The sequence below is a fragment of the Cynocephalus volans genome, chromosome 7 (genome assembly GCF_027409185.1).
Source record: "Cynocephalus volans isolate mCynVol1 chromosome 7, mCynVol1.pri, whole genome shotgun sequence".
NCBI lineage: Eukaryota > Metazoa > Chordata > Mammalia > Dermoptera > Cynocephalidae > Cynocephalus > Cynocephalus volans.
In genome coordinates this window covers 94,732,141-94,752,677 of record NC_084466.1, presented here as the reverse complement: position 1 = coordinate 94,752,677, position 20,537 = coordinate 94,732,141, and the positions used below count along the sequence as shown (strand labels likewise).

At 36.2% G+C, this 20,537-nt stretch overlaps 1 protein-coding gene across 4 annotated transcripts in view; it reads left to right on the top strand.

Annotated features, from left to right (window-relative positions):
• The window catches only part of KAT6B (lysine acetyltransferase 6B), a 185,990-nt gene that overhangs the window by 127,905 nt on the left and 37,548 nt on the right, over positions 1–20,537 (top strand). For 2 of the 4 annotated variants that reach the window (XM_063102113.1, XM_063102115.1), the window contains 9 exons: positions 1,100–1,215; positions 1,447–1,528; positions 3,929–4,061; positions 6,850–7,781; positions 8,756–8,877; positions 10,476–10,591; positions 12,395–12,536; positions 15,562–15,723; positions 18,840–18,933. In XM_063102113.1, the coding sequence (XP_062958183.1) occupies positions 1,100–1,215; positions 1,447–1,528; positions 3,929–4,061; positions 6,850–7,781; positions 8,756–8,877; positions 10,476–10,591; positions 12,395–12,536; positions 15,562–15,723; positions 18,840–18,933 (1,899 nt within the window). The remainder of the gene's footprint in view (positions 1–1,099; positions 1,216–1,446; positions 1,529–3,928; positions 4,062–6,849; positions 7,782–8,755; positions 8,878–10,475; positions 10,592–12,394; positions 12,537–15,561; positions 15,724–18,839; positions 18,934–20,537) is intronic. The other 2 variants (XM_063102116.1, XM_063102114.1) reach the window with 2 other exon arrangements.

Sequence of the window (20,537 nt, the reverse complement as noted above, 5' to 3'; positions counted from 1 at the left end):
AGCTTTAGGGAGGAGGACCTTTTTGGTAGCAGTCCAAAATACATATTTAAACAATGAGGCTGCCAAAGTCAGGAAATTATAAAACCGTTTTGAAATTGCAGAATCTGCTTTTTTTATTACCCCTCAGGTTTCTTTTGCAGTTGGTTATAAGTTCTTTCACATGGGATTTACTAATGTTCTTACTATTTAAAGACCAGATTTAGAAAAATAAAATAATGTTTGGAGATCTCCTTGGGTTGATGTTTTAAAAGACCATTAGGTTTTGAACTGCACTATTACCCATTGGAGCCTGCCTGGCTCCTTTGAATGGTGTTGTCCCTCAGCATCTTCCATTTTATTTACTACACGAAGTGAGCCTTGGTGTGTGGAATCCTGCTAGATGAGAATGTGCCCACAACTGTGTGGAAAGCTCAGTGCGCAGGAAAATGGGGGAAACATGCTGAAGGGTGTGCTTCTTGGTGTCTCCCATTAGTCCTAGATCTTTAACTTCTCAAGTCTCTCTGCTCCTGCTTCCACAATTTAAACTCAGGTACCCAGGGCCAAGATGGCAATGGGATATTCTTTGTCTATCCCAGCAATGGGGTGTTCTTTGGATTTTTTACCCCTTGGCATTTGTAGTTGTATTATGATAAGCAGCCCCAGTTTTTAATTTAGCTATCTGTGGTTTTAAACTTTATGATTTCATCACACACAGAGCAGGGATTGTTTGAACTTCGACACTCCCCTCACAGTCTGGCAAACCAGGAAGGTCTGCATTGATGAAGATGGTGAGTGTAGAAGATTTAACAGAAGGCACAGCAGTGTGAACACCTTCCATGCATACGTTATGTTCAAGGCTTGTGATTGGAATTGGTATAAATTTCCAAATTTCTCTTAGGGAAAGCACTTGTATGGTCATTCTGTTATATACAGGGAAAGAAGGAGGGAAAAAAGGCAGAAAGGAAAATCTATAATTTGGATTCTCTGAAATTTTTATATTTTCAAGTTCCTAAGGTTCATTGGCTAGCATCATGACTGTCTATTAAATATTAGGGAATGGGAATTTTATAAAAATCTGAGACACCATTCCCTTAAAGCAATTTGCTTTTTATTCTTATAGGACACCCATCCTGTTTGAAATTTTGTCCTGAATTAACAACAAATGTAAAGGCCTTAAGGTGGCAGTGCATCGAATGCAAGACGTGCAGCGCCTGTAGAATCCAAGGCAAAAATGCAGTAAGTATGGCGCTCAGTAGTCCATCTCCAGGTAACTTGTTACTTTCCAGGGTTTCTCTTTCTTAAAGACTTTTGCTATTTTCTTTTTAAAGTTTTAAATACACATGATGTCAAACCTCATCCAGGTGCTCTTTCATTATGTTTTATTACTGTTAATCTGGTAACATAAGAATTTTTGGCCTTTTACAGTTGGTTTCAGTCTCAATTAGTCTCTAATATGTTATATTACAGGATAATATGCTTTTTTGTGACTCCTGTGATAGAGGATTCCATATGGAATGCTGTGACCCACCACTTTCCAGAATGCCAAAAGGTGAACTTTTAAACCACATTAAAAATGTATTTTATTACATACTCATTAGTCTTGTCCTGACATCTGACAGCTTAGAGGTATACAGGTTCCTTATGCATTTTTTTCATCCCTCCCGCCTTCCTTATACTTGAAGGTTTGGGACAGCTTGTGAACAGAGAAGTAAAAACGTATTTAGTTTGGGGGTAATATATATAATAGAGATTCTAATTCAGATCCAGGGATGAAAACTTTATCTTTCTCCCCAAACCACTCCCCTAACAGAATAAGTTTGGATTATGTAGGTCAAAAGTTTAAAACCTAGTACAGTGTTTAGAGGTAGGAAATTTTGTATTTTCAAGGATGAAGATAATGATTACTCCAAAGTCCTCTGATAGGAAGCCATCACCATTTTCTTGGCCATTAGCTGATATTTTGAATGTGAGCATCTGAACTTTCATAAAGCTGATTGTGTCTGATGGAATATGGATTTCCTTCCCTGTTTATTGTATAAGTCAGCCTAGCTTAGCCTTTTTTTTCTCCTCATTTTGTAATATGTTAAATATTTAAAAGTAACTTTGCCTTTTTATTATAAAATGTTTATATTTACATTGTGGAAGATTTAGAAAATACAGAGTTAAAAAAGGAATAAAAAGAAAAATCAATTGACAATTCCTTCCGTGCCTCCATATACTCTTTAAAAAGAAATGGAACATTCTGTACATATTTTTGTAACCTTATTTTTTTCTCCTCTCAATAATAGATTGTAAGCATTCCTACATCATTAAGTGTTCTCCTAAACATAGTTTTTAATGAGTGTGTAGAACTCTGTAGTATAGAGCAGGGGTTACAAACCTGGTGACAGTGGGTCACAGGTATGCTTTGTTGGCATAATGTTTTGAACATGAGTCCTCTAGGTGGGGCACGCATGTTCCAATTTGCCACACTCTCACTACTCCTTGTTGTCTTATGTTCCAATTTGCTTCAGTCACATATATTATACAAACTAGGTGCTTCCTGAAGGTATTTGATTTTGTAACCCTGTATATAAATGAACTATAATGTATTTAACCAATCCCCTATGGTGGACATAACAAATGTTTCCAATTTTTTCCATCCACAATTATTTCCTTAAGATAAATTCCTAGGGGAAGAATTCCTGGATCAAAGGCTACATACATGAAAGGCTGTTATCAGTTTTCAGACCAACCACCAGTATATGAGAATACCTGTTTCCCTGCATTAAGACCAACACTCACCCTCACTATATTTCATTAAGTCTAAAACACACTTTTTTTTTTTTTTTAACATTGTAACATCTTTGAAATCAGCTCTGTCTTGTAGTCAGTGGTGTCTTACATTTGATGAAAAATTTTTATCAATTTGGTAATAGAAAAAGGGTGTCTGATAATTTTTTTCTTTAAGTAGTGAGATTGAACATTTTTTGTATTTGATTATTGGCTGTTTTTATATCATCTTTTGTAAAGTACCTGTTTTTCTTCATTAATCATTTTTCTCTTGGGGTTTTTCTGCTTTTTTCTTCCTGATTTGCAAAAGCTCTATTTTTTTTATGTAGTCAAATTCACAAATCTTTTTATTTATGGCTTCAGTTTTAAATGTCAGTCATGCTTAAATTATATAAATATCCACATGTTTTTCCTGGTACTTGTAAATTTTATTTTTTTATATTATAATATTCATCTGTCTAGAATTTATTTTTGTAAAGGACAGGAAATAATTCTTTTCCTTTCAGATAGATGGCTATTTGTTCTGTCACCACTTGTTGAATCATTTTATCCTTTCCCCAGAGATTTAGAATATGACTTTTTTGATATGCTAAACTTTCTTACAGGCTTCAGTTTTTCTGATCTTCCAGTTCTTATCCTTTATCATATTTCTGTATGCTATATGTATAATTTAATTATTTAATATAAATTTAATTATTTAATATATAAGCCCCACAGTACTTAAAAAAATTTGTTTCGATTTTAAAATTATGTTTTATACTGATTGTTTTTTGGTGTTGGAAATATTCAGAAAGATATGATAAAATAAATAACTTTTTCCTTAGAGGTTCCAAAAACTGATTGTTTTGAAAACGTCTCCCTCAAATCAAAAGATATATAATACCTGACGGGGTGAGTTTTCATGTGTTTGTGGTGGTGGGAGGCTTAGTGATATGTTGGGAACAGCTTTATGGAAGAGTTCTGACACAGGGCAGTCTCTGCTCTTACCACCTTGACCCCAGGAAAATTGACCTGTAGTGATGGCTTCCTAAGGAGAATGAGAGAGGGAATGACCCGCTTTCTGGAGTAAAGTTCTGCATACAGGCATCCTATGGCAGCTTATTACAGCTGCACCTTATATTTAATATCTTCTAAAGTGAAACATTAAATTATTTTTCTTATATATATATTAATTCAGGGATGTGGATTTGCCAAGTCTGCAGACCAAAGAAAAAGGGAAGAAAACTACTTCATGAGAAAGCTGCACAAATAAAACGACGATATGCAAAACCCATTGGACGACCGAAAAATAAATTAAAGCAACGATTGTTGTAGGTTGAGATCTTATCAAAAGAAATCTTTTATGTTATGCTTTACAATATAGGTGATTGTAACCCTCTTAGATTTTGTTAGACTTTTTTAGTGTGCTTTTTTTTCTAATTCAGTAGATGGGGACTATTTCTCCTTTTGCATAAACTATGGAAATTTTTTGAAAATAACATTTTTAATTTTCACTGGCATTTTAGGGTCTTTTGGTGGCAGTAGCTGTGATACTAAGTGACATGTTTAAGTAGCAGGATGGAAGCAGAATGTAAGAGTTGGAAACAATCGTTCAGCCTACTTTATTACTGGCTGAGCATTAGGATAGCTTAATTATATAAATATTTGCATAGGAATTTTAAAACAAGGGAGGGATTTGTTCATGTTTGTAGTGAATCTATTTCTTCACTCCAGATAACATTTTAGAAAAATACCTCTCTCTTCTGATGCTAATTTAGTATTACCACTTTTTAAGATCCCTTTTACGAAATGGGAGCTTCTGAGAAACCAGCAAGTGACTGTTTGCCTCCAAAGAGTTAGACAGGGCCATCTGGCCATGTGTGCAGACGTACATATAAAATAATATATTTGCAGTGGCCTGCAGATCTACCATGATAATCCCAGTTATTTCCACTATCCTGTTGCCATATCATTGCCATTAAAGTCCAGTTGAGCATTTATCAGGAGTTAGTTGGAAAAGTAGAGAAAAGATAAGAAGTGAAATGAATATATTTTTAACCTGTATGGAGTATAGACTTGACTATCAGCATTAAGATGTTTACAAATGAAATCAGGAGACTTGCGTATCTCTAGAAGTTCTACCCATAGACTGTTATCATCTCTTTAGGCTTAGCGAAAGAAAGAGTCATTGTGATTGAGAAGTGAATAGGTGTTCTGCCCACGCCTTGAATAAACACCAAGAAACATACTTGCTTATTATTTTTTCCCCTAATTTTATCTGAAGCAGTTTATTATATTACCTGCCATCAGAAAAATAGTATCCTCCTGTGCCTTTATTTCCCAAAGGAGATATAGAAAATTCAGGCTCCTTTCTGGAGTTTTCTGTGAAATTTTATGAAAACTGTTTAACCAGTAGACATTCTAGAGGCAAACATGAAATATATTTATGAATAAAATCTTTCATATTAATATCATTTGAAGTAGAAGATAGATGTTTTTGTATTCATCCTGTGTAAGCATTTTCTCAAAATGGGACTGTATCTTCAGGGCCCAATTAAAAAAACCAAATTAGGATATAAACTTTATAAACAAAGGACACAGCTGAAAATTGCATCTGGCACCAATTCTAACTTTTTGTTTGTCCAAAATTGTCCTTTGAGCTTAGGAATTTTTAAGACAGTCTAGGGAGTTTTCCTTTTTACATGCTTTATAAGCATATTATCCTTTCTGGGCAATTGATTCCAGATACAGTCCAAATGCAGCATTCTGATGTGAAACAAATTTTAGCCTGGGTGAGTTGTCTGTTGGTAATCCTCGCTGTGTCTTCTAGTAACATTACTGATCTCCAGCATTAACCTGATTTGGCTAAATCAGTGGTGTCGGACAAAACTCCTGGCACTTGCACTGCCTCAGATGAGCCTAGTGGCTTGCCCCGTTGATCTGCACTGACCTCCCCTTCAGCTGACTGCTGAAGTTTGTTCATTAAGTCCTTGTGTACAAGATGACCACTGAAATGCGCTCTTCTATTTGTAATTACTCAAGATATATTTATAATTCAATATCATATCATTTTCAGGCTTCCATTTCATTATTAGCCTTCAGTTAAATTGATAATTTTGAAAGTGCATTCTTGAGTCCCAGCATTGTCATAATTCACATGCAAATGTCTCTATTGTGTAAAACTCTGCTACAAAATGGGTAGCTTCCCAAGCCCCTGAGGTGAAGACATTCAGCTGCTGTTCACGTAAGCGGCTTTGTTAGTGGAGTGACCTCCAGTCTCTGTTGACCACACGGCACTATGGGCAGAACCCAGCATCAAATGAAGTGAAATATCAGGCAGAACCAGGAAAGAAAGATTCTGATGCCAAGTGTCTGATAATGACCATGGTAAATGTGCCGCTTCTTCACCAGATTTTCCATGTCATGTCTGACCTGCTGTAGCTTTTCTTTAATCATTTCTTTAGTTTTTTGCTATTGTTGTCCTTTTTTCAGCAATATTTTATGCTATAATTAATTGTCTTCTCTCCTAAGAGAGTATTATTGGTTATCGTATCATCTTAAGCATAAACTGCTGAGAGGAAGAAGTTATCTTTTTATGTTTTCTTTTTTTTTAAGTACAAATTTATAGACATACCCAAATTCTATTGATATAAATTTTTTAATTGGGTTAAAAACTAAAGATTAGATAAGCTTATTCTTTTGCTTCTAGATGACACATATGACTTATTTCCTCTAATACTTTAAAAAAAGGCATTTCAGGAAATCATAATTACTTGTGACAACACAAGGAATAACTTATTTTTATTTAATTATTATTAAAGCATTGGGTGTTCTTTTAGTCTTTTTAAGATTTTTCCTACTTGCCCTTGGGTCCACATGGTTTCTTCCAATAGCAGTTCGATGGGCCCTAGGAGAATCATGGTATGCAAATGTAGTTGTTACCTTTTTCAACAGAAACATCTAGGTGGTGGCACACACAAAAAAACAATTCTTAGGGTTGCAATTCAGTTTCTTAGGTTTAAGCACAACAAATGCGTCTAGTTGCTATAAATTTGTTTTTAGATACCTTTTATAATTCTATTATTAAATGCTGATACTATTCTCTAAATTTTTGCCTAGGTCTGTAACCAGTGATGAAGGATCCATGAATGCATTCACAGGAAGGGGGTCACCTGGTAGGGGTCAAAAGACTAAAGTCTGTACCACACCTTCATCTGGTCATGCTGCATCTGGGAAGGACTCAAGCAGCAGATTGGCTGTTACAGACCCCACTCGGCCTGGTGCCACCACCAAAATCACCACCACCTCCACCTACATTTCTGCCTCTACACTTAAAGTTAACAAGAAAACCAAAGGGCTCATTGATGGCCTTACTAAGTTTTTTACACCATCACCTGATGGTCGCAGATCACGAGGTGAAATAATAGACTTTTCAAAGCACTATCGTCCAAGGAAAAAGGTCTCTCAGAAACAGTCATGCACTTCTCATGTGTTGGCTACAGGTACCACACAAAAGCTAAAACCTCCACCTTCTTCACTTCCACCCCCAATCCCCGTCTCTGGTCAGAGCCCCAGTTCACAAAAGTCCAGCACTTCCACCTCTTCTACCTCTCCCCAGAGTTCTTCCAGCCAGTCCAGTGTGCCCTCCTTTAGCAGTCTTACTAATAACAGCCAGCTGAAGGCACTCTTTGATGGACTTTCTCATATCTATACCACTCAGGGACAGTCTCGAAAAAAGGGACACCCAAGTTATGCACCACCCAAACGTATGCGTCGTAAAACTGAATTATCTTCTACGGCAAAATCTAAAGCCCATTTCTTTGGAAAAAGAGATATTAGAAGTAGGTTTATTTCTCACTCCTCCTCCTCCAGCTGGGGGATGGCTAGAGGACGTATTTTTAAAGCAATTGCTCACTTCAAGCGAACAACTTTCCTTAGAAAGCACAGGATGCTAGGCAGATTAAAATATAAAGTGACCCCTCAGATGGGGACCCCCTCACCAGGGAAGGGGAGCTTGACAGACGGAAGGATTAAACCTGATCAGGATGATGGTAAGCAAAAGGTCAAAGCTCCAACCAAACCTGCGTCCCGTCCCTTTCTCCCCAACCCCCCCAAAAATAAATAAATAAATTCCTATTTGTCACATAGGTCTTAGCTATTTCTCTTGTTCTCACTTCACTTTCATACAGAAGCAGTGAAATTTTGACCTTTTTCTAATGCTGACTAAACCTCCAAAATGTTGTTTTTCCAACTAATACTCTCCCTCCTTTTATTATTTATTTCCATTCGTAGTGACACTAGGACCCCCAGATGCCTTCATAGCGTTGCTTATGGCTTTGTAGTCCTGCATGAGTAGCCACTGTCATGCCTCTGCCATGTTCTGTCTCATGCCGCTCTTCAGCCACAGTGCTGTTCGGTCGTGTGCTGTCAGTGCTTCCAACCAGGGGTAGCTCAGCTCTTCATTCCCCTCTGCTCCATGGCTTTCTCATGACAAAGTTCATCCTGCTTCCGTCTCAACAAAGCTTATCTGTGGTTCTGTGAAGTGTGCTTTTGGATGTGAGCGTGTCTGTGTGTGTATCCACCTTAGGGAGAAAAACTGATTTCATGATTTCATTGAACAGATTGGCCCATTACATTTGTTACCCTTTCTAAAACAAAAACCAAAAATGTGTTATTTGGAAAAAGTGGTAGATTTTATTATCTCAAAACTGATAATGGGAATACTGTAACTAGACATTGATATCACTTCTAACCTTGGTTGAAAAATATAATTTTGCTTTGTGTTACTCTTACTTTCCCTCATGTATTTGTTAAAGCTATAAAAAGACAGTAATAAATTCGAAAGGGAATTTGGGTATAGCGGGGAAAGGGTACTGCTGGATCTATGAGCAGTGCTTAGATGTAAAAGCTCAAAAGCAAGATCCCTATTTGCCCAGTATGCTAATTTGGCACCATTTTGGTAATGTACGGTGGTTACTTATGATTCGAGTCAGTGAATACACTTTCTGCTGGTTTTAAATGACAGATACTGAAATAAAAATAAGCATCAAACAAGAAAGTACAGATGTAAATGTGATTGGGAACAAGGATGTCGTTACTGAAGAGGATTTGGATGTTTTTAAGCAGGCCCAGGAGCTTTCTTGGGAGGTAAGGCCAGTGTACCACATCAGTAAGAAGAATACTATGTGGCTTCTAACTCTTAATATGAAATTACTATGTGTTTATAAGAGAATCCCCCTCGCAATCCTTTGTGGTTCTTTAACAGTTATCATGCCCGTTTTTGTTGATTACACATTCAGAAGCAGTGACTTTGTAGAACTGTCTCCACTCTTAAAAGTAGATGAGGGCTCAGCTGGTCTCACAAAATAGACCTGAGTAACACTAGTTGAAGCAGATTTTGAAAAATGCATCTAGGTGTGAAGGAATAGATTTCTGATTATTTTTACCTAAATTTAGAAAATAACAATTTAAAATCATTAACAAAAAAACCATCGCCTTTAAATTTACTGATGCTTCTTCCAACACAGATGGCCAGCCATATGAACAATTTCTCATATTTTTAACTCTTTGGCATTGATGAAAGCGATGTTGTATTTCGTGATCAGTTGTAGTCACTTTTATTACATTGTTCAGTAATTTCTGTAAATAATTCCACCTAAAATATTAACTCTACTTAAATTATTGCCACCCAAACATTGTAAGGTAAGGTTATTGGACTTCTTAGACACAAATTTGTTATGAACTGTGAAATTTTATGCCTGTAGACTACACTCAGTTTCTGTGGCCAATATTGTCAGGTAGAACAATATCAGCCCCCACTCCCTTTTTTGTGGAGAAGGGGTTGTCTATGGGTTCTTAAGTTTTTAGTAGCAACCTGTTGGCCTAAACACTTCTGATGGTTTCTACCTTACAAGCTTCTGGATCTCTCCATTTCTCATCCATTTCTCATGCTGCCTCTATCAGGATGCTTTGTATTGGTTTCTCTTTGGCTAAGATAAATGTCAAAATCCCTTAATTAATTAAGAATTGAAGTCCTTAAACAATGTTATTGTTTTTGGCCTATTTCTGGCATTCATGTATAAATGTGATAAACAACAGGCCATTATCTGAAAGATACTGCTAAATCTAAAGCCCTTTTATTCCAACATGGAAAAACTGACTTTTTCATTCAAGAAATAGCTCTTGTTCTGCGTCAGGCACTGAATTCTAGACACTGGGGATACCGCAGTAAATCAGGCAGGCAAGTTGTTAACCTCATGTAGTTTACGACATGTGGGAATAAGGGAAATAAGAGGAGATGGATACTAAACTGCAAAAGTCACAATTGATTGTTTAATTACAGTTGGGATAAATAATACATAGCGGAGGAACAGGGAACTGTAAAAGTGTGTAATAGTTGTGTCCTCTTAGAATGACCTCGGTGTTAACACATTGCAACAGACTGTTAAATCCAGTCCAATAGCATTTGTATGTATTTACATCGTACTTATTCTCTACCTTTGTCATATCGTTTCTTAGGGTATTATTTTGTTTATCTATGAATTTATATACAGAGGTAATTATTATTTCACAAGAGCCTATAGTGTTTTTTTAGCAATGTGAAAATTTACTATTAAGATTAGTGTTCTGGTCTTGATAGGTTAGATAGCCACTGGTAAAAAAAAAAAAAAAAGCAAAATGTCAGGGAAGTATACCCTCTTCTAATGCCTATATTTCATTATTTTTCTTTTCTTTCTCTCTGAAAGAAAATAGAGTGTGAAAGTGGAGTGGAAGACTGTGGCCGGTACCCTTCTGTAATAGAATTTGGGAAATACGAGATCCAAACCTGGTACTCCTCGCCTTACCCACAGGAATATGCAAGGTAATGGAATAAGCCTGGCAGGTGTGTCACTTTAATGGCATGTATGTGAGGAAGGAAAATTCTCAATTCAAAAGCAGGAATTAGGTTATTATAGGAAATAAACTTTGGTAGTCAATTCTAAGTGATTCTAAAACTGTTGCTTTTGCCAGCACCTTTTCATAGTATGTAAATTCCTTACACTCCTTAGTCACACAGGCTTCATACATCTTGCCTTTTAGCTTCTACACCATGCTTTCTCTCTTTGGTTAATTGGGTGAATGTTGGTTTTGTATGAAACCAAATCAGAAAAAAAATTTTTTTAGCCAATGTAAAATATTTGGTAGAGCTTCTTCTCCAGTTGCCTTTTTTAATTTTCCTAATTAGGTCTGTTAGTTTTATTTCTGATTTCTGACATTTATGTTAAAGTTTCTTACAGAAATTTAACAAAAGAAGGAAAAATGGGAGAAAGTAGGTGGGATTAGGTAGCCTTAGGAGACCTTTCCCCAATTCTTTACTTTTAGAACCATTTGCGACTTATTAAAAATGAAGAGAACACAGTGGTACCAGAGTTTTCATTTGTTTTAGCTGTGAGATTGTCTTGAACTAATATATTCCAAAATGAGTATATTGTGGCAAGATTTCTTTCATCAGGTTTATCAGGGTACACTTCATTAGTATCATCTCAAATTTTTTAGCCTGCAAAGTTTTCAGTAATTATAAATTTGCTTTTCTTCTAGAATAGATATTATCCTTTTCTTTACCACATGGGTGTCTGGCCAATTGATGTAAACTGGACAAAATGAGACACGTGTTCCAGAAGTTAACTTCTAAGAGTCAAGAGTCTTGATTTCTCTTTCCAGCTTATGCCATTGCTTGTCTGTGTGTGTTCTTGAACAATTTTTTTTAATGCCTATGAGATTTGATTTGTATGGGTAATCATAAGTCATGTACTCTGAGAGCTTTGAGTAAAATTTGCACATAAGTGCAAGAGTTGACAGTTATGTTATCTGTGTCAGTGTATCTCTCCCTAAAACCTTTCTCCCCATTCTTGTACCCCAAAGACCTTGGCAATTGCCTCAAACATTTTCTTGTAAATACCAGCAATATCTGCTGAAGCACGTAGATGGTACAGATGAAAAGTGTCCTGATTTTTAAGGTAGAGAAAAAGTCAGCTGGGGAGAGAAAGCTATTTGTCTCTCACTCAAAGAGACAGTGGAATTAATAGAAAACAAATTAGGTCTTCTGACTTTTAGCCCTGCATTCACTGCTTTAGACTATATGAAAATCTATGATGATAACTTCAAAGTTACCTGACCCAGAAGTGGAAATGGAAGCAAGTTCTAGGACTTCTCATAAGTATGAAGATCATATAAAAAGTAACAAATTCTCTTCTAAGTGAAAGGTTATTACAGTTACACTACTGACCATATACAGTATTGGAAATGTGACATTAAATCGGAATTTTGAAAAACATGCATGCTCACCTGAGACTATATAGCATCCTTACTGTTGGTTTTTAGAGGAGTGGTTCCAAGTCTGAAAACCTTTCTTTCCAACGGACATTGCTAAGGAAACAAATTATTTGTTCACAAAATAAAGGCAGCACATATTATGGATTATATTGAAAAATAATGTGAGGTTGTTTTTACATTCTCTTTTTACTGGCTTTCTTTTTTCTTTACCTTTTTTTTTTTTAAAAAAAAACTATTTCAGATATTATTATACAGTCTTTTTATCACTCAGAGAAAATAGAATAATATTTAACTTCTACTCCTGAACAGTATAATCAATCTGATAGATTCTTTGATTTTTAAACCTTAACAGATTACCAAAGCTTTACCTGTGTGAATTCTGTCTTAAATATATGAAAAGTAAAAATATTTTGCTAAGACACTCAAAGAAGTGTGGATGGTTTCATCCTCCAGCAAATGAAATTTATCGAAGGAAAGACCTTTCAGTATTTGAGGTAAGCATGTGTATAAATAAAAAACTCAGTTTTTTGGAACTTGGTACTCCTAATTGTTGACTGTGTATTGATTTGTGTCTAGGAGATGCAAAGTGTGTTTAATTTTGGCACTGAAATTCAGAGTTTTTGAACGTTGGCACTGCTCTTCAAAATATCTCCATGTTTTGAAATGTTTATCTAACCATATTAAGCAGCCATTTAGATTGATGAAGAATCCCTACTTCATCACATTAACTTTTTTGTCTTCCCCCAACTCCCTGTCTACACCAGATATATTCACCAGTGAATTTATGATCTCCTCAGCTCTTTGTAATTTCCACTTCCTTTGGCAGGAGAAACTAGCTTTGTTCAGCAGCTCCAGCCAATGTCTGGCAGGTGCTCACTCTTGCAGGGAATTGAGCAGCTGTATGTATCTCCTCGGTACACAGCCACCTGTGTTTCCACCGTGTCTTGGCAGGATGGATAAGCCTTTTGGTGAGACCCCAGCAGATGTTGGGACCCCCCCAATCTGGGTGGATGGTCACCCCTGCAGAACTCTGCTGTTCACAGGAACCCCTTGTGGCCGTGTATCCATTACTGTGGGTTTCTTGAAGACATTTTGTGTTTTCCGAATTGATTTAGTAGCACATGGTCTTTGCCTCTATATAGTTTCCTTGTTTAGTCATGTTTCTGCTGTCAGCTTCAGGGATCCAGTTGAGCTGCGTCAGTTGTACCTTGAGGAGACCATGCCTTTCTTTCATGTTATTGTCCGTTCACAGGGCTTTTTAATTCTCTCCTTTATTCTCTTCACTCCAGTCGTGCATTTCTGTTGCTCTGCTTTATTTTCCTCTTTCTTACCCATCTTGGTGCCTTGTTTTTCACTCCTGGGTGCTCAGAACAAGCCTTCCTTGCACAGCAGACATGATGTCTTCTTTCTCTGAAATACAGTTCTCCTTTAGGATTCTGTTTTTGTGAATTGTTCAGACTGAAATTTATTGTTCTGCCCCACAGCTCTCTTTATTTCTGGCCTACAGTGTCTTGCCATCATATTTAGTAAAAGGAAGGTCGTAGGTTTCTCACATGGACCAGGCTCCCTCACTTGGGTTTGGGCCCACTGGTTTTTCCGAAGACTGATCAGAGATATGTAAAACTCCAGCTGTCTCATAATTTTTTAAAGCCCCTTCTGGTTATATCAGCCTCTTTTGCCAAGTTTGAATGAAGAAGGGTACTGTTGCTGGGAAGGTTTGATGATATTTTCTTACTAAAGGCTAGGCTCAGGGTTTCTCAAATTGGGCACTATTGACATTTCAGGCTGGATAGTTCTTTGTTCTAGGGGCTCTGCTGTACATTGTAGGATATTTAACAGCATCCCTGGCCTCTACCCACCATATGCCAGTAGCACCACCACCCCCTCAAGTTGTGACAATGGAAAATATCTCCGGACATAGCCGAATGTCCCCTGGGGTGCAAAATCACCCCCATGAGATTGATACCTTTCCTTGATACCAAAATAAAATGGAAACCACTGTTTCATTGTTTCCCAAAGGACAAAACAACATTGTTGGCCTTAAGTAATTATTAAATAAATCAGCATGAGTCAGCCTGTGAGGTTGAAGCTCTTGGAAATTTAGGGAGAGTCTTCTCAGGGGCAAGAGAAGCAGTCTTGTTAGGCTGGTAAGAATGGTCTGCTCTTCCAGGTGCTTTTGGACCATACAGAGATGAGAGGGGAGACATCAGAAGCAGGTTTGTAAAATGTATTTATACAGATAAGGAGTTGGATTAAATAAGACCATGGTCCCTATTCTAGAATCAGAGTTAATAATTATAGAATGTAGGAAACTTCTCTTAGCAATTTCCTAGGTAACTTATAAAATAAATGAAGAATAATTACAGATTACTATTTTTCTGTCTTCTCTTTATCTATCCTTTTTATAGTAGATCTTGCACAACTGATCAGAATTTTGCCTCTCATCGTCATCTCTGTTTTTCTGGTTCACAGATATGTACATATCTATCTTTTTGTAATAAACCACCATTTCCAAAAGGACCATACTCCCGAATACATAAAAACTTACTTTAATTAGAGAGAGAATTGTATCCTCTGTGCCCGTTGCTAATATTTGATTATGTTGCTATGTATGGGACCTAGGTTTCATCCATGGGAAATAGTTATATGAAGTCTAAAAATAATTTGTGCAATATGAGAACCCATATGGTCCACAGGAGACTCGAGAACAGTCAAGTTCATTGTTAAAGAGCTCTGGTTAGCAAATATCCATTTCCCCTAAGAAAAGTGCTAGGAAAATTCTTCTTGAATCTGCTGTGCTTTCTGTTTCAATAAGTAACTACATTTGATCGAAGAAATTGGCATCTGTGCCTTGCCTCCTGTCTATAGTCATCAGTATCACAGCTTGATTCTTTTATTTTGAAGAGAAGTAGACTGTAATCATGGTACTTATTGTAGGTTGAAATTCATCTCACTTTCTCTGTAAGTATTCCCAACATAGAAATTTTATCTTTTCCAATTATGTTTAAAATGATGCTTGGGATAAAACCAAAATGGAAGCCTCTTTTGCTAATCCATACTTGTGGGGAATCAGAATAATACAGTTTATTTATTTTTATGTGAAGCCTTTTTGAAAACAACATAAAGTTTAACTTACTTGAGAAGTATTTTGATCTGTTTATATTTTTTTACTTCAGATTTATTTGGTTCAAATAGAGAGGACATATTTGATAATTTTTAACTCATAATAAATTGCAAGTAAAAATTGCTCTTTTGCTAGTGTTTGGCCTTTCCTTTGGTAGTGTACAGAGAAGTTTAAGCTACCTTAAATTTACCTTAATTTAACAGAGAAGGTAGAACTCTTATTTGCCAAGTGACAGCTGTTTTCTGGTTAATTCTGTACTTAATGGAGTGTTTTAATCTCTCAGGTTATGATTTGCAAATAAAATTATAAACTTTCTGAAATACCATATAGAAGAAACAACTTTATACTGAGTGGTATTTTTATGTTAAATAATGTTGTCTGTTTCTTTTTGCTAGGTTGATGGGAATATGAGCAAAATTTATTGCCAAAACCTTTGCTTGTTAGCCAAGCTCTTCCTGGACCACAAAACATTGTATTATGATGTCGAGCCATTCCTTTTTTATGTCCTTACAAAAAATGATGAAAAGGGCTGTCATCTGGTTGGATACTTCTCTAAGGTAAAACAAGAGCCAGCAGGACCTTCATTTTCTTTTTCAAAATGTTTTTGGTAGAGCCCAATTCTTTGAACAGGGCTTTTTTATGACTGTAATTTGAATAAGTGACACATGTTTCTGAAAAGCTCAGGTTCTTGTTTAGAGCTCATTTAAGAAGACAAAAACAAAAACCATTGTGCCTAGGAAGTGTGTAAAGGACCTCAGCACTGTGCTGTCCTGGATGTTGCCATCCATGTAACATTAGAATTGCTGCCTTGCAGACCACCTGCACCTTTAATTTTCTAACTGCTAAGTTTATTTCCCTTTTCCCTCTAATATTTTTCTTTATGTTATCAACATAAAGGTTTCAGTGTAACGTAGCATTTACGAGATAATTCTCCTTTCTCCTCATCATCTTCCCTCTGTGGTCAACAGTATCTCCGTGAGTTAGAACATTGGCATTTGGATAGTCAAGCTGATATAATGACTGGTTTACACTTTTGTCTCTTAGTCTCTTGCTGTTGTTTTAAGTTCTAAAGCAGTCTCACCTTTAGAAATCCTAAGTATTTCCACTGTTAGCATGGGGAAACCCCTGACATATTAAGGGGAGATAGCTGGTCTTTTTTACTGGTTTGGAGCAATTTTCTAACATTCTTCTGCCCAAAGGCTTCTGAGAAGCAATAACTCATGTCAATAAAGGAAAACTGGGTTTGGAGATGTTTACCGAGATAGTGACCTTAACTTTTCTTTGGCACCTTAGGAAGTAGATGTACCAGGATGGTATATAAACAGAGATAGTACTTATGAGACTTGCAGGTAAATTATACAAACCCTGTATTTATGATGTATTTTTTATATTAGATGTTAAGTGAATTTTAATGAATTTGCTTTTGCATAATATAAATGGAATGCTTTGTAGAAGTGCCATTTTTATGGAGGATCAAAAGATAGAATATATATGAAGGTAATTTGCAAACTGTAATTGTTCTAAATTTAAGAATCAACCCAGAGACTATAAACAAAAATAAGAATAAGTAACAGCACTTATGGGAAACTGCCTCAATATTTTAATCTACATACTTGGTAAAGCTTTAAAATGAAAGGGAAGAAAATTAATTTGCACATTACAGATTTAAAAGATGACAGAGAGTTAACACCAAATAAAACAATAATTAGGAAATCTATATAATTTACAAAACAATTTACCTTTTATGTAGGTTCGTAAAGATCTTTTTCTCCAAAGAGCTGAAAAGAATAGTGGTCATGATTGTCATTCCTGTTAGAAAATGGTGACTCTCTAAATGTCTCTGAGTTTAAACATGGGGCTTAGAGTTGCCTGGCTGCCTTGTCCTGCATAGTCCTTTTCCTGAGTCTTGTGTTGGCCTCTGGGAAGTAGCCACAGATACAGTTGGTGGTGACTCTTGCAGTTTGAATCTCTGCCTTTCTTCCTCTCAGGGTGCCCAACATTTTACTCAGGACAAGCTCAACTTTTCTCATTTTGTCAGTTTCTTCTATAGTATGGCAGCAGCTACTGTCATTTCTTACTGTTCCTGAAAACTAATATTCTTTGGCAGCATAGTGAAACAAAAATCTAAAAAATAATCATGTTAAAAGATGAGATGCAAATCAAACCATATTCTATCGTGTCAGTTGGGATGTGGAGGGCTTTGGCTCTTTGAGGTTATACTTAAACCGAAATCTGGAATAGCCAAAGAATGGCCAAGATGACCTAGAAATGTTCCGTGCAAATCATTACATGCATATGACATCCAAAGCACGTAACAGATGACTCAACACAGGAAGGAAAGAAGGAGCAGTTATTTTATCCCTAGATTAGAATTTAGCCATAGTAGCCTGTGTGAAGGGCGAAAAAGGATCACTGTTAGATTGAATTTCAAAAAAAACTCCTAAACGTGGGAATAGTTCTGGACAAAGAAAGGAATCAAGGATGCATCTTTTTAACCCAGAGTAGATCTCTCTTGAGCTAAAGTGACCCATTTGTTTCACTCTGTAAGCAGACTAATTATTTGAACCGTTGCCATTGATGTGCACATCCAGTAACGGAGAATCCATCTTCTTAGGAAAACTGACACTCGTGATTGCTTCCTCCTCATTTTTTAGAGGCTCCACAGACAGCTAGAAATGTGCAGAAGTTGGGAGCACATCTTTTTCACAAAAAAATCTTTAATTCTGCCCTGTAGGATTTTTTCCCACAACCATTTCCTGTCATCTTTCAAATAGGTTTCATTAAAGCTCTGGGTGTTCTGAAGTAATTCTTTGATGTGGTTGGTACCATCAATGAGACCATCAGTCTTATTTGTGGTTTATATTTACCCAGAGCATTCACAACCTCAAAAAGCCTTTTCCAGATCTTCTCTGTACAGGTTTTGGTGGCTTCTGTGTACTTCGAATAAAATACTGTTGCTCTGATGCCATATCCCATGAAAATTGCAAATTCTTCTTTAACTGTAAGAGCTGTTTCTCACCATATTCCACCCAATATTCCTCCTGGTTTCAGACTGTTGGTAATATTTTGATCTCATTTTTGTTTGGAGGCTTTGAGGTTTCTTGTTGTTGTCTTTTTTGTTCTGTTTTCCTGGTTTAAAATGCAGATTAATTATTTCTCTAACTTTTTCTTTGACTTTTTATTCATCGAAGAAATGTATTTGTACACATCTACCCACATCTATACTATTTTAGTTTCACTGGGGTATTTGCTTAAAGGCAGAAGACAGATTGCTGTTGCAGAGTTGTAAATAATTATTTAGCAACGTAGCTGGCTAAATCCTAATTTACTCCACTGGGTGACTCTCTGGATGTTATTTTCTCCACCTCCTGAGTTGCTTGAGGAAGGAAGGCATTTCTTCCATACTGTCTGTATTCTGTCTCATTTGGTTCATATTTCCTTAGATTCTTTATTTATATTATATGGTACTGAGTATCAAGAATAAAGACATAATTAAGAGGAGTTAATGATTTGTTGATAGTCTGATTAATGCAGTAGGATTGTTCTGCTTGTTCCTGACCTAACCCACTGGCTCACCTTAGTAGACTGTTCTGCAAGGACAGTGGCAGGTGCAGGGAATTGCCCACTTCAGCAGAGAGCTCTGACATACTTGATCTGTTTCTCCTTCCCTCAGGAAAAGCTTTGCCAGCAGAAGTATAATGTCTCCTGCATAATGATCATGCCCCAGCACCAAAGGCAAGGATTTGGACGGTTTCTCATTGATTTCAGTAAGTGAAGTGCTTTATTTACTTTCATGATCCAGGGAGTTGATGGTCATTACGGGAAACAGTAACACATAAAACTTTATTTAACTTGCTTTGTTGTTTTTATCAATAGATAATAGGTTTTCTATTTATATTTACATAGGTTAGAAAATCTTCCTCAAGTGGGAATTTTATTGTTGCTCAGTTATCGTACTCTAGGAAATTGAGACTAGCTGTCTCGGCAGTGTCACTAGCTCATGAAACCATTACCCTGAATGAACCGGCAGAATCACATTGCATTCCATGACACTCCTGCTCATTAGCACCAGAAGAGGCAATTATATGCGAGTAAAGCTGAAGGAAGTGTTATTTAAAAGGATTTTCAGCTTTCTAAAATTTTGCCTACAATCTTGTATAGTACAGAGCAAGAAAGGGATATTTCCAGGTAGAAAAGCAATTTTTTAGGTAGCCTGTTTTGAGTCCTGGTATTAGAAATAACTCTTATTTTGTTCTATTAATTTCCCTCTTCTATTATGGAAATTATTAGTGTTTGCATGTAGATGTTTCCTAAGAAAAATTTGTTTCATATATACTTGTACCTTCTGAGCCTTCTCAATTAAAACCAGAATAATATATAAAAGTATGCACAAGATAATGTTTAAAAGAATAATGGTAATTTTTTTACCTCCTTGTTTAATATTATATTGGATGTATAAAATATAGTGTGAAGGCTACATTTGGAGAGTTGATTCAAAATATCCAGGTAGCACGAAGGCCAGATATCCTGTGATGATAATCATTTCTGACCTTATAAAAATCTGTGTGCTTCTCAATTACCAAATTGCAGTTTGTCTGATTATTAACTAAAAGAAAAAAAAAATTTAGGACGTTGCATAATCTTCATAATGTGCATGAAATGCAAAAATCACAATGTAAATGTGCTCACAGAAAACCACGAAGGCATATGTTGAGACCAAATCATAATATTAGATATTGAAATATTAAAGCCTGAGTGTAAAATCACTGCATAGCAATTTTGAACTGATTTGTATAGTTTATTGACATTGAAGGATGTAATTCTTTTAAAAGAAGTATATTTGATTGATTATTTTTGTATTTTTAGATAACATTTCCAATTAATAATTTATTAGTCTTACCTAGTCTTTCCTGACGTAGTTATCTGGGAAGCTAGTTATCCCAAGGAGCTCTGTCTTACCAGGAGATCTTTTTTACTGCACTTCACCCTTTTGTGGTAGCTATCGATGTAAGTGTCATGCTTTCAACTTACTGTAAACTCATTGGATATCTTCTTCTTTGTATCCAGTAGGACAGTTCCCTCAATAATCTGCATTAGATGTATTTTTATTGATATGAATTGAATCTCCAAAGTTAATATGGAATGAATCATATGAGGCTGGCGGGTTAGCTCAGCTGGTTGGAGTGCAGTGTTACAACACAGAGGTCAAGGGTTCAGATCCCTGTACTAGCCAGCCGCTCCCCCCTCCCCCAATCATATGAAATGAATCACTGCCCACAATAATTTTCTATCCAAAATTAAAAAGGAATTGGTACTTATCAGGGAAAAATTCAAATTCTAAATACATTGTACGGTGTGATGTGGCACCAAG